The sequence below is a fragment of the Pristis pectinata genome, chromosome 14, assembly GCF_009764475.1.
Source record: "Pristis pectinata isolate sPriPec2 chromosome 14, sPriPec2.1.pri, whole genome shotgun sequence".
NCBI classification, from domain to species: Eukaryota; Metazoa; Chordata; class Chondrichthyes; order Rhinopristiformes; family Pristidae; genus Pristis; species Pristis pectinata.
Window position 1 is genome coordinate 49,819,027 of NC_067418.1, and position 12,970 is coordinate 49,831,996.

Consider the following 12,970-nt stretch of genomic DNA (forward strand, 5'->3'; position numbering starts at 1 on the left):
AGAATTTCGACAGTCTCATTGTGAATAAGTTATCAGGCCCAACCCACGAACCCATCGATCTGTGGGTTGACTTGGAATTGTACTTCGTTCTCCATCTGCTTGCTTGCTTGCATCTTACCTTATTAGCATCCAGATCGACAAGCCACACATCATCTGGCATCTTGAAATCGGCCTTATAAAGGAGGAAACTAGCTGGAACTCCAATGATGTAGGGGGTCGGAGCTAGCAGTAGCTTTAAAACAGAAACGGTTGATTGTTATTGGCAAGCATTGTATCTGCACCAGGTCATAAACAGTGACAAACTGGCACCAAGACACAATCTCACAAAGGGTATAAACCTACCCAATCACAGACACACCTCATTTTGATCCCATGATCGTGCACAGAACACAACTCATCTCTGCCAGCCACAGGCAAGTTAAAAACCTCCCCTCTCCTACCTCCTCCGGGCACAAACATCGCAACCCCCCCCCCATAACCCCACCGGCCATAACAACCCTCCCCACCCCGACCTTCCCCCTCCGTCCCCACCCACTGGGCACAAACTACCCTTCCCCCCTTCCTCCCTCCCCACCCCCCACTCATAGGCACAAACTACCCTCCACTGCACCATCTCAGGTGTCACATTCAATAGTTGGAGAAACTGTAAACCAACTTAAACAGTAAATTTAAATTCAGGTTACATAAATGACATGATTGTTCCAAACCGTACATTAAACAACACTTATACACACTATTTAAGTGAAACATTTAGGAGAACAAAATATACCAGGTGGCAGCGGCAGTATATCCAAGTATCTTCCATGACTTCTCCGATTGCCTTGATCCATATGATGTTGTCGTCTACCATTTAGCCAAGACAGAATTTAGGGATAACATATCCACACCCATCAGATCTACAGCTCTGCAGTTAAATAGTCTTCTTTCACTATAGACTATCCGGTCTTCAAATCCTTACACCTCACTCCACCCCCACCTTTGATGTAAACCCGCCACTCTTCTCAGTTCTAGGTAAGTGTTAGTTACTTGAAATGATAAATGGTTTCTCTTTCGACGGATGCTGCTCGACGGGCTGAGTTTTCTGGCATTTTTGTTTTTATTTTACAAGCTTTCTTTCTGCAATTGCTGCATCTCACTTCCAACAAACTTCCTGCTGGAACAGAACTCATCACCAGTGCAAGAAAGAAACTGCTTAACCCTCATCACCTTCATTCCAGAATTAGGGTCATCTCAACCTTAACAGTCGAGCTGGAGTGTAGGAGGCTGAGGGGGGACCTTCTAGAGGTTTACATAATTATGAGGGGCAGATAGGATAGTCAGAATCTTCTTCCCAGGCCATGGGAGTCTAGAACTAAAGGGCACAGGTTTAAGTGAGATGGCAGAAAGTTAAAGGAGATCGGAGGGATAAGTTTTTGCACACAGCAAGGGAGTTAGTTATCTGGAATGAGCTACCAGAGGAGGTAGCAGAGGCAGATACAGTTACGATTTTTAAAAGGTATTTGGACAGATACTTGCATAGGAAAGGAATAGAGGGTTATGGGCCTAATGCAGGCAAATAATACTTGCATAGACAAGCATCATGATCAACATGGACAAGGTGGGCTGTAAGAGCCTGTTACTGCACTGGAAGTTTCTATGACCTGATGCAAAACTTGTGGTCTACTGGGCAGCAGTGACCCCTGTCCTCCCATGTATTTCTGAGACCTGGACTACCTACAACAAGGAAGATATCACCAATTCCTCCTCTGCAAATTCCAACAAACCTATAGACATGAAAAGCAAACTCACGTTTGCATTCCCAACCAGGCCAACATCGCCAGCACTGAGGCCGTAATTATACTCGCTTGGCTCTGCGGGCAGGCCACATCACCGGCATGTTTGATTCTCTACAGTGACCTCTGCCATCGGAAGAGGTTATCAGACAGAGAGGAGATTCAAAATGTTCTCCAAGTCTTGAAAAGTTGCACCATCCCATGACACCTGGAACCTTCTGACCCATGACTGCTGAAAGTGGAGAAGGAGCACTCAGGATGGCACTGGGACCCATCCGTATGTTGGGAGCACACAAAGCCCAGCGTAAACAGGACACCACCTTCCAAACCTTCCTGCCCCACCAGTGACAGAATCTGCAGTTTCCACACCAGTGTCATCAGTCACTGGATGGAGTCATCCTCCATCCCAAGGAATGGCCAGAGAAGGACTCCCTTCCTGTGGATGGTTATTAACCTTGGCACCTTTGCCGCACTGACGTTATTTGCCATTTGTCAGTATGTGTCTGAATGCTTTTTGGGTCTTGCTGCATGCAGGCATGAACTCTTTCATTTTATAAGGTGATGCAAATGTAACTGTGTCACCATCAGCAAGCATCTCCACTTCCAGTGGAAGACACATCATGGATGGAGCAGCTGTAATTGATAGGGCCACTGCCAGTGTCCCAGGGAATTCCGGCACAGATGCGAGGGCTGGGGTGATTTAACTCCAACAGCCATAACCATCTTTATGACAGATGTGACCCCAATCACTGGAGTGCTTTCTTTCATTTCCATTGGGGCTGAGGCTTCTTGATGCAAAACTCAGTCGCGGTCTCAACGTAAAGGCCTGCCGCCCAGCCCTCACCTCCAGAATTTGGCTCTTCTGATCAAGATGAATGCAGCTAAGTATACCTCATGAAACCTAAACTGAGCACGGGCGAGCAGATCATTGGTAAGTGGGAAATGCTCCACATAGCTGAGGCAAAAGGAGCATAGGAATGATACTGAAACAGCTTGGCTTGCAGCATAAGATTTCAGTACTGCAGCAAGAATTCTGGGCTTCTGTGTGCTCTAACGCAGAGACTGAGTTGCATCCAGCTCAGCTCTTTTTTTGGGAGGTTTTCAGGGAATTCTTGCTGTCTTTCTGCACCGCGGTACACCTTGAAGACAATTGCACTGATCTCACAGTGAATGAACATTTAAGGTGGCGGATGATCAAATGTTCAAGATGTTGAAGCTTCTTGAGGCTGTTGAAGCTGCGCTTGGCTGGGCTGCAAGAAGGCGAGTCACTTGCGGCAGAATAAATTGTAATAAAACATCAACAGATGAATATCAGGACAAATTGAAGTCTTGGTGGAGAGCTTGAATGGGCATTGGATCCAAGTAGTTGTTCATGGTCAACCATATTGCTTTCAGCTAACGTCACATAACAGCTAGATCGTTTAAAAAAAAGGATCCCTCGCATTAACGGCATTGATCAGTTGGGTTGTTAAAGCAATCCGATGGCTTTATGGTCACCACTGCTGATATTACTTCCCCACTTCAAATTTTTCTCCAAATTCAGATTCTCAACTACCACTGTGGGTTTGAAACCAGACCTCCAGTACTTTCTGGTAAACGTAACCGTTAAGTAATCCCCACCCCCCTCACTATGCTTCTTCTCTTCTTCCCTTTCCTAGCCTCTCTTTTTTTCTACACCCCTTTTATCCCCTCCCTTCTTACCTTTGACCCATCCCCCGGTGGATCTGCTCTCCCCTCCTCCCCCGCACCTGCCCATCACTGTCTTTTACCTGCATCTACCTATCACCACCCTGTGCCCACCCCGCCTCCCCTCTCTTGTCCACCTATCACTGCTCTGCTTTTCCCTCCTATATACTGGGCTTCCCCCTTTTCCTATCTTCAGTCCTGAAGAAGGGTCCTGACCCGAAACGTTGACCGCCTGCTTTTCTCCACGGATGATGCCTGGCCTGCTGAGTTCCTCCAGCACCATTGTGTTTTTCATCAAACGTAACCATTGCATTGCCCTGCCCAACACAATTTAATTTCCTTCTACCCAGAACAGGGGTCCTTTTGGTCCCAGTTACAGCTTCCACGTTTCACACCGTACCTGTTCTGCTGAAGCCATGCAAGTGGGCAGCAAGGGAATAACTGGGAACATGTATTCCAATGGATAAATCATTGCAACAAAGGCCATCACACTCATGGACAATGCATTGTAGTCACGGGACTGCAACACCACCTGTAAAGCAAACAGAAGCATGGTCATCAAACAAGAACACCAGCACATTGACCAACATCCACATGTAACAGTGCTACTCAAGAAAGCAGTTTGAAAGTCAGAATCTATTGACCAGTTAGCCTAACAACAAAAGCTGATCGAAAAATGCCACTATTACTAGCATGATAGAGGCCCTTACAATCACAACCCACCGCGTCATGGCCTTGCAGCTTATTGTCTGCCTGCACTTTCTCTGAAACTGTAACACTTTATTCTCCATTGTGTTTTTCCCTTGTACTACCTCGATGTACTGATGTGATGAAATGATCTGTATGGATGGCATGCAAAACAAAGCTTTTCACTGTACCTCGGTGCACATGGCAATAATAAACCAATCTACCAAAGTTGTAAATATGCAGACGCATCATCTCTTGGGGAAAGAAAATCACTTAATAAAGATTAATTGAATGGGCAAGGATCTGACAAATGGAGTATAATGCGAGAAAAGTGAAACTTATTTCAGCAAGCAAACTAGGGAAGCATATTGTTTAAATGGCAAGAGACTGCAGAGCTCTGAGATACAGAGGGAGCTGCGTGTCCTAGTGTTTGAGCACAGAAGGCCAGAATGAAGATATAGCAAGTAACTAGGAAAGCATACAAAATACAAGTGCTTATTGCAAGTGGCATTGAAAACAAAAATAGAGGGGTCATCCTTCAGTTATATAGGGCACTGGCGCGACCACATCTGGAGCACGAGGGGCAGTATTGTACTCTTTAATTTAATGTGCTGGAAGCCGTTGAGAGTTAACTGGATTGATACCCAAAATGGGCAGATGTATAACGAGAAGAGTTTGGACAGGCAAGCTTTGTATCTGTTGGGGTTTGGAAGAATGAGAGGGAACTTGACTGAAACACAAGACCCTGAGGAGCCTTGACAGGGTGGATTGCGGAGAGAACGTTTCCTCTTGTGGCAGAATTCAGTAGTGGCCACTGTTCCAAGATAAAGAGCTGCCCAAGGCAGACGAGGCACAACTATTTCGCTTAAAGTCATCAATCTTTAGAATTTCTTCCTCCTCAAATATTTTTAAGGCAAAAGTGGGCAAGAGATTACCAAGCCTAATCTGCAAAGAGATATAATCAGGTTAAGCAGCTGGACAAGAAAGCAGCTCATGGACTGTGTGGACAGTCAGAAGAAAGACCTCTTCTACAATAAAGATGAACTCTTGATCTCTCAATCTACCTCGTCATGGCCCCTAAACTTTATTTGTCTGCCTGCACTCGACCTTCTCTGTAACTACATTCTGCATTGTGTTATTGTTTCTTCTTTTGTAATACCTCGACATACTGATGTATGGAAATGACCTGTCTGGATGGCACACAAAGCTTTTCACTGTATCTCGGTACACGTGACAATTACAAACCAATTACAAAACTATTTTTTAAATGGTGAGGAACCTCTAAACATTGGCACAAATGATTTTTGTTTGTGTATTAAGCTCAAGAGATACAGAAAGGGGCAACGTGGGGCATAGCTAGTAGATCTGCTGCCTCACAGTGACCCACGTTCAAACCTGCTGCCTTGTGCTGTCTGTGGGGAGCTTGCACATTCTCCCTGCGAGTACATGGGTTTCCTCCCACATCCCGAAGATAAGTGATAAGATCTCTTTCTTAGTCACATGTACATCGAAACACACAGTGAAATGCATCTTTTGCGTAGAGTGTTCTGGGGGCAGCCCGCAAGTGTCGCCACATTTCTGGTGCCAACATAGCACGCCCACAACTCCCTTGTCTTTGGAATGTGGGAGGAAACCAGAGCACCCGGAGGAAACGCACACAGACACACGGGGAGAACATACAAACTCCTTACGGACAGCGGCGGGAATTGAACCCAGGTTGCTGGCGCTGTAAAGCGTTACACTAACCACTACACTACCGTGCCTGCCCTTGTTGATGCGCTAGTGGTTAGGTTAATTACCCCGGTGATTATGAATGGTGGGAGAGTGAGAGTGGAGCTAATGGGCAGGAGAGAGAGAAAACAGGACACAAGGAAAATAAGTGGGGGAACTGATGCTCAGATCCAGCATGGTTTTGATGAGATCAGATACCTCATGTTGTAAGGAAATATGAGAAAGTAAATGTATGGGGTGTAATTGCTGAAAGTGTACCTTGCACTGGAGATTGTGCCTACTGTACTGTGGGAAGTTGTGCTACCCATTATCAAAGGAAGAAAGCACTTCCCTGGAGGTCTGTTCCAGCGAGGATAACCACCACATTCCAGTAAACCTATGAAGAAAAACTGAGGAAGACTGGCCAATGTAGTGGAGTTCAGAAGAACGAGAGCGATTTCACAGAGACATACGGGACTGGGTAGTCCCGAGTCTGTTTCCTCTAGCCACAGAGTCCGAGGCTAGCAGTCAGCCTCAGCACAATGGGTCAACCTTTTGGGACTGAAGTCAGGAGAGGGTGAACCTCTGGTACTTTCTCCCTCAGAGGACTGGATGCACCATCACATTAAGGCTAAGGGATAGATTTTTTAGACAGTGTGGGAATCAGGGAATGAAGACCAGATGGAAAAGTGGATGCAGGATCAGCCATGACTTTACTGCATGGTATAGCAGACTCCAGGGCCAAACGGCCCACTCCACTTACTTTTTTGATTCTCAGCAGCCACTGTGCAATCCATGCACAGAATGAATCACGATCAAGCATGCATCCAAGCAGCTGAAAATTTCAATCAATCATTGATCTGCCATTTTGATCCAGAGCCCTTGCCATCTTAATGAAGGGAATCTAGCCAATCAATGTCCCTATTCCTCAATCTATGGCCTTATAGGTTACATCATTATATCACCTTTGAGGTGCTCATTCAAGCACTTTTTTAGATGCGAGGGTTTTTAGCTCAACCATCCCCTTCAACAGCATGTTCCAGACCTCAATGCTTATGAATTGTTTTCCTCAGCTCCTCCATAATCCTTTAATTACTTTTAAATTCCTTTCTCGTTACTGATCTCGCAAATGGATCAATCATAAATTTATACAGTTCTATGAACTACTCCCTCAGTTTCCATTATTCCAGCCAATCTTGCCTGACAACTAAAGTGTGGTGACCAGAACCACGCCGAAGTGTTTTTTGTGCAGTTTGAGCACAATCTCCTTGCCGTTGTAATCTATGCCTCAGCCGATGAAGGCAAGCATTTGAAGTGCTACTTTAACACCTTCCCCACTGTCCCAATACAGCCAGGGATGCGTGGACGTGCACTGCTGTACCACCACACTACCTGTTAGCATGTATTCCCCTTGCCTTGTTTGTCCTCCTCACTGATCAGATATCTAAAAGTTTCCAGCAGTCTGCAGCTTTCTTCCTTGCAATCTACCACACAGCCAAGAATGGTATTATTTACTCAATAATGTGCCTTCCATTTAAGTCAGAATTATTGATATATACCACAAAAAGCAAGAGGCTAAAACCTGTGGATCCTCCTTACAACGACCCACCAGTCAGCAAAACTTACATCCACATTATCTCTTGCCTCCACAATCAATTTTGTATTCAGTCCGACACCTTCCCTGAGCTCCCAGAAGCTTACACTGCACTAAGCACTCTGGCGCGCCAGACTTTGTTATGGACTACATTAAACGTACCACCCTCACCATCCCCCCTCATTCCTTCAAAGAAAAATTAAATGAATTGACCCAGATGCAACCTTCCCTTAATAAATTCATTACGACCGTCCTTGATTAATTGCTGCCTTTCTAAGTGACAAGTTATACTGGCGCTCAATATTTTTCAATGATTTGTCTGCCACTGATATTTGGCTGACTGGTCTATAAATCATACTGGTAGTTCGCTTACCACTGCCCCACAGAACACTGATTCGTTATTGTGCTCTTCATCTCTCAATCTGGACATGCACAGGTATGTGCCCAACTGTGCTTTAGAAAGGACAGGCCACTGCTCACAGGCCACCACGTAGCTCCAGTTGGGCTTTGCCTGTGGAATGCAGGATCAGCAATCTAATCTAACCATGTTTTAGAGTACCTTATACTGTGCATAGTTCAGACAACCCCAGTGCAACTTCACTTCATGTGCTATGGAATGACCACCTCCTGAAACATGCTATTCTTAGGCGACGTACTTCAGCCACATGAGCTGCCGATCAAACTCTGAAGCCAGGAGCTTGAACTTCTCCAACTGCTAACACTCCTTGCACAATTTCTTGCCCACGACCAAAGAAACAACATTTAACAGAATTGCAGCTGCAGACTACAATCCAGTGCAATTGAAGACTTTGGCAAACTTTTCACGTGAGCAGCAAACTGCTGGTTCCCAAAACACACTGCTGGGGAATAGGACACCCTTCAGGGACAGGGCTACAGCTCCTGTAAGGGACCGCCACCTCTCATTGGGGTTATCTGCCCACTGGGTGCTGATCAGCAGCAGTTTACTTCCACTGGCCTACATACAGATGAATTCCATACAGTCAAGCTTTGTTGAGATATTCCTGACATCAGTGACAGTCTTACCAGTTTAAGGACCATCCCCTCATCACGGTTTATTGTGAACAACGGAAAAAATAAGAGTTGACCATTCAGCCCCTCATGTCTGCTTCACGATTCAGTAAGATCTTTTACCTCAAGTGCACTAACCCTATATCCTTCAAATCCTTTAATATCACAAAATGCATGTCTTGAATATACTCAGTGACGGAGCCTCTACAGCCCTTTAGGGTAGATGATTCCAAAGATTCACCGCCCTCTGTGTGAAGAAATTTCTTCTCCTTGGTCCTGAATGACCAACCCCCTAATCTGAGAGTTGGATGCCTGATTCCAGTTGATCCCATCCAGCCAGTATCTAACCCTTCAAGCCTCCTAAGAATTCTGTATGGTTCAATTACATCCCCCCTCATTCTGACAAACTGTGACGTGTAGGCCCAACATGCTTAATCTATCTTCACAGGAATAATTTCCCATTCCAGAAATCAATCCTCTACTGCATGTGTCTTTTTCCTTGGGAACAGACCTGTACACTATTCCAGATGCTGTCTCACCAGGTGCTTTTACACATTGACTCAGATCCTTTAACAATAAAGGCCAACATACTGCTTATACTCCTAAATGTTTGCCCTACTTGGATGCTAACTTCCAGTAATTTGTGAACAAGGACACTCAGGTCCATCTGAGGTCCAACACGTAATCTCTCATTCAGCTTTTGTATTCCTTCTATCAAAGTGGATGACCACATTTTCCCCACATTGTATTCCATCGGCCATTCACTTATCCTGCCAAACTCCCTCTGAAGCCTCTCTGCATTTGCACTTCTCCTGCCACCCAGCTTTGGATCATCAGCAATCTTGGATAACGTTACACTGAGCCCCGACATCCAAATCGGCAATATAGATTGTGAACAATTGCAGCACCCAACCAGATAGGGAGGACCAAAAGACCTGCTTCTGTGCTATGTCTCTATAACTCTGTGGCACTTTATTAAAGGCTCCCTAAAAATTCACTGACTCTCCTTTAATTTTCTGGTTACAACTTCAAAAAAAAATTCTACCCAATTCGTCAAACAACTGATTCTGTTCAAACCTATTAGTGCTTTCTAAATACACCACCGTCACTTCAAATAGATTCTAGCATTTTTCCTGTTATTCACCTAGGACGTGCCCTCTTCTCGTTACTACCATTGGGTAGGAGGTACAGGAGCTTGAAGACCCACACTCAACGTTTCAGGAACAGCTTCTTCCCCTCTGCCATCAGATTTCTGGACGGTCCATGAACTCTACCTTGTTATTCCTCTTTTGTACTATTTATTTTTGGAACTTACAGTAATTTTTACATCTTGCACTTTACTGCTGCCACAAAACAACAAATTTCATGACATATGTCAATGATAATGAACCTGATTCTGATATTATTGAAGTCGGGCTAAACGATCCCCAGGTCCCCATTTTCTCTCCATCCTTTCTGAAGTTTCAGGGATACGTTTGAAATGTCATTGAAATTGTGACTCGTTTTATCAGGGCTTAGCCATTATGACAGTGCAATTGCCAGGTTAAACCTCAATATAAGATCACACTTCTTTTTTTGAACAGGTCAGGTTTTCCCCCAGATTGGTTTGAACGGAGAGATAGAACAGAGCTTTCATTTACCTCAACACCACACCGCACAGCAAGCAGAGGGAACTACCCACTCCTCACCTTATGTTCCAGTAGGATGCAGCTGAGAACCTGCAGGCAGGGTTCCACTCCCAGCAGCTCGAGGGGCAGATGCAGAGGGAAGTCCACCAAGGAGAAGCGGGCCACGTCCGGAAGGGCAAAGGTGAGGGCTGGCTGGAGATCCCGGGGCAGGATCTCCACGTCGACCCTCTTCTGGCCAGGAACAGGTACAGGGGAGTGCAGGAGCCTGTAGATCCAGGATTCAATCTCTCTCACGTCGTGCAAGATGACGTTGGACTTTTCGTCCACCGTCAGGGAGCCAGTGAAAAGCCTCCACATGGTGTCCCTGAGAAAGAAAGGAAAACCAGTTTACGTTAGGGCACACACAAACATTGAAAGCAGGAGGGCTTTGACCCCATGGAAGGGTAGAGCCAGAATACTGCAGCCTTCCTCATTCTTTGAGAAGCCAGAAATAAAGAGCAGATAAGGAGGCACAACATCCCATATAACTAGGGCCACCCATCCAGGAGTAAAACATGACCAAGGGACCCCTGAATCACAGAGCTATTCCCACACATTGCTGGGTGTCAGGAAGACTTCCAGCAGCATTGTGATTAACCAACTTATAATCAGACCATTCAATGACAGAATGCACTGCCAGACCCGATGGTTTCAAAGATCCATCCTCTCTATTCTTTTAAACTAACTCTACACCTAGGCTTACAGTGCTGCAGTGGGCAGGCATGGTAGTGTAGCGGTTAGCGTAACGCTATTACAGCACCAGCGACCCGGGTTCAATTCCGGCCACCGTCTGTAAGGAGTTTGTACATTCTCCCCGTGTGTCTGCCTGGGTTTCCTCTGGGTGCTCCGGTTTCCTCCCACATTCCAAAGACATACTGGTTAGGAAGTTGTGGGCGTGCTATGTTGGCGCCGGAAGCGTGGTGACACTTGTGGGCTACCCCCAGAACACTCTACGCAAAAGATGCATTTCACTGTGTATTTCGATGTACATGTGACTAATAAAGAGATCTTATCTTAATCACCTGCGGATAAAGAACAGTTTCAACTCCCCATCGAGCAGATTGTGAAGCCACAAATGCCCATGGAGTGCCAGCCCCCAGTGTAGATAGCATGAATCCATGATCTACAAGGTAAATGGGAGTTTTGAGTACACCGTCGGGGGCAATCAGTCATGCACTCCTCTGCACCTGAATGGCTCAGTACTGATAGCTAAAGTGCCACGCAGTGAAGTCTTAAATGGAAAGTGTCGCTGTGGCAACAGATAGGGTGTCAAGGACTGACAAGATAGAACAGTTTCAATGGAGGATAGAAAGAATTGGAGGGAAATGGATCCAGGGAACAGGATCAGAATCCTTACTGAATTCTGGAACAGCGAAAGAATCAAACCAACTTTTTTTTTCCAGGAGGAAAGGAATCAGGGATACAGGGGTGCTGAATACACCACATCTGACCATGTATGATCGCCAGTATACTGTGCAGACTAGGAGTGTTTGTACTTTGATTTTCCAACCAAAGTTCTGAATGAAGCTAAGAAGCGGTACAGTGGCATAGCCGGCTAAGCTGCTGCCACACAGCTCCAGACACCTAGGTTCAATCATGATCTCCAGTGCTGTCTGCGTGTAGTTTGAACGCTCTCCCTCTGACCGTGTGGGTTTACCCGGCGCTCCAGTTTCCTCCCACATCCCAAAAATGTGCGGATTGATTGGTTAATTGGCCGCCGTAGACTGCCTTCAGTGTGTAGGTGAGTGGTAAAATCTGGGATGGGAACGTGTGGAAAATAAAACATGATTAGTGTAAATGCACGTTTGATGGTTGTGACAGACAGGGTGTGCCAAAGGGCCTGTTTCTGTGACTGCACGACTCTACAACCATGCCTTTTGCAAGTTGACAATGGCGCCTCTAACATACCGTTGAATTTGACACAACACAGGGCACAAATGAGGTGCAGACCGGATCAGGGTGCAAGAGAGGTTTGCTGTTCACTGCGGGTTACACAGACACTGGTTTGTGTTTAATTTTTCCAGGTTGGCCTTACCCAGCGAGCTGGAGTTATCTTCAAATTGCACAGTAACGTCGAGGACCAATGAAGCACCATCCAGAGTAAAGATGATATCCAGGATCTACACTGTCCCGCCAATATCATTGGAATTTGTTTATTATTGTCACTTGTACCGAGGTACAGTGAAAAACTTGTCTTGCATACCAATCGTACAGGTCAATTCAATACACAGTGCAGATATACTGAGGTAGCACAGGTAAAAACAATAACAGAATACAGAGTAGTGTCACAGCTACAGGGAAGTGTAGTGCAGGTAGACAATAAGGTCCAAGGTCATAACAAGATAGATTGTGAGATCAAGAGTCCATCTCATCATTTAAGGGAACCATTCAATAGTCTTATCACCGTGGGATGGAAGCTGTCCTTGAGCCTGGTGGTATGTGCCCTCAGGCTCCTGTATCTTCTGCCTGATGGGAGAGGGGAGAAGAGAGAATGACCCGGATGGGTGGGGTCTTTGATTCTGCTGGCTGCTTCACTGAAGCAGCAAGAGATATAGACAGAGTCCATAGAGGGGAGGTTGGTTTCCGTGAGCTGTGTCCACAACTCTCTGCAGTTTTTTGCTGTCCTGGGCAGAGCAGTTGCCGTACCAAGACATGATGCATCCAGATAGGATGCTTTCTCTGGTGCATCGATAAAAGTTGGTAAGTGTTAAAGGGAACATGCCAAATTCCTTTAGCCTCCTCAGGAAGTAGAGGTGCTGGTGAGCTTTCTTGGCTGTGGCATCTACGTGGTTGGACCATGACAAGCTATTGGTGATGTTCACTCC

At 45.8% G+C, this 12,970-nt stretch overlaps 1 protein-coding gene across 27 annotated transcripts in view; it reads right to left on the reverse strand.

Annotated features, from left to right (window-relative positions):
• The window catches only part of madd (MAP-kinase activating death domain), a 160,057-nt gene that overhangs the window by 117,486 nt on the left and 29,601 nt on the right, over window positions 1–12,970 (reverse strand). For all 27 annotated transcript variants that reach the window (XM_052028954.1, XM_052028941.1, XM_052028965.1 and 24 more), the window contains exons 4-6: window positions 10,167–10,470; window positions 3,859–3,990; window positions 119–232 (exon numbers count right to left, since the gene is read on the reverse strand). In XM_052028954.1, the coding sequence (XP_051884914.1) occupies window positions 119–232; window positions 3,859–3,990; window positions 10,167–10,470 (550 nt within the window). The remainder of the gene's footprint in view (window positions 1–118; window positions 233–3,858; window positions 3,991–10,166; window positions 10,471–12,970) is intronic.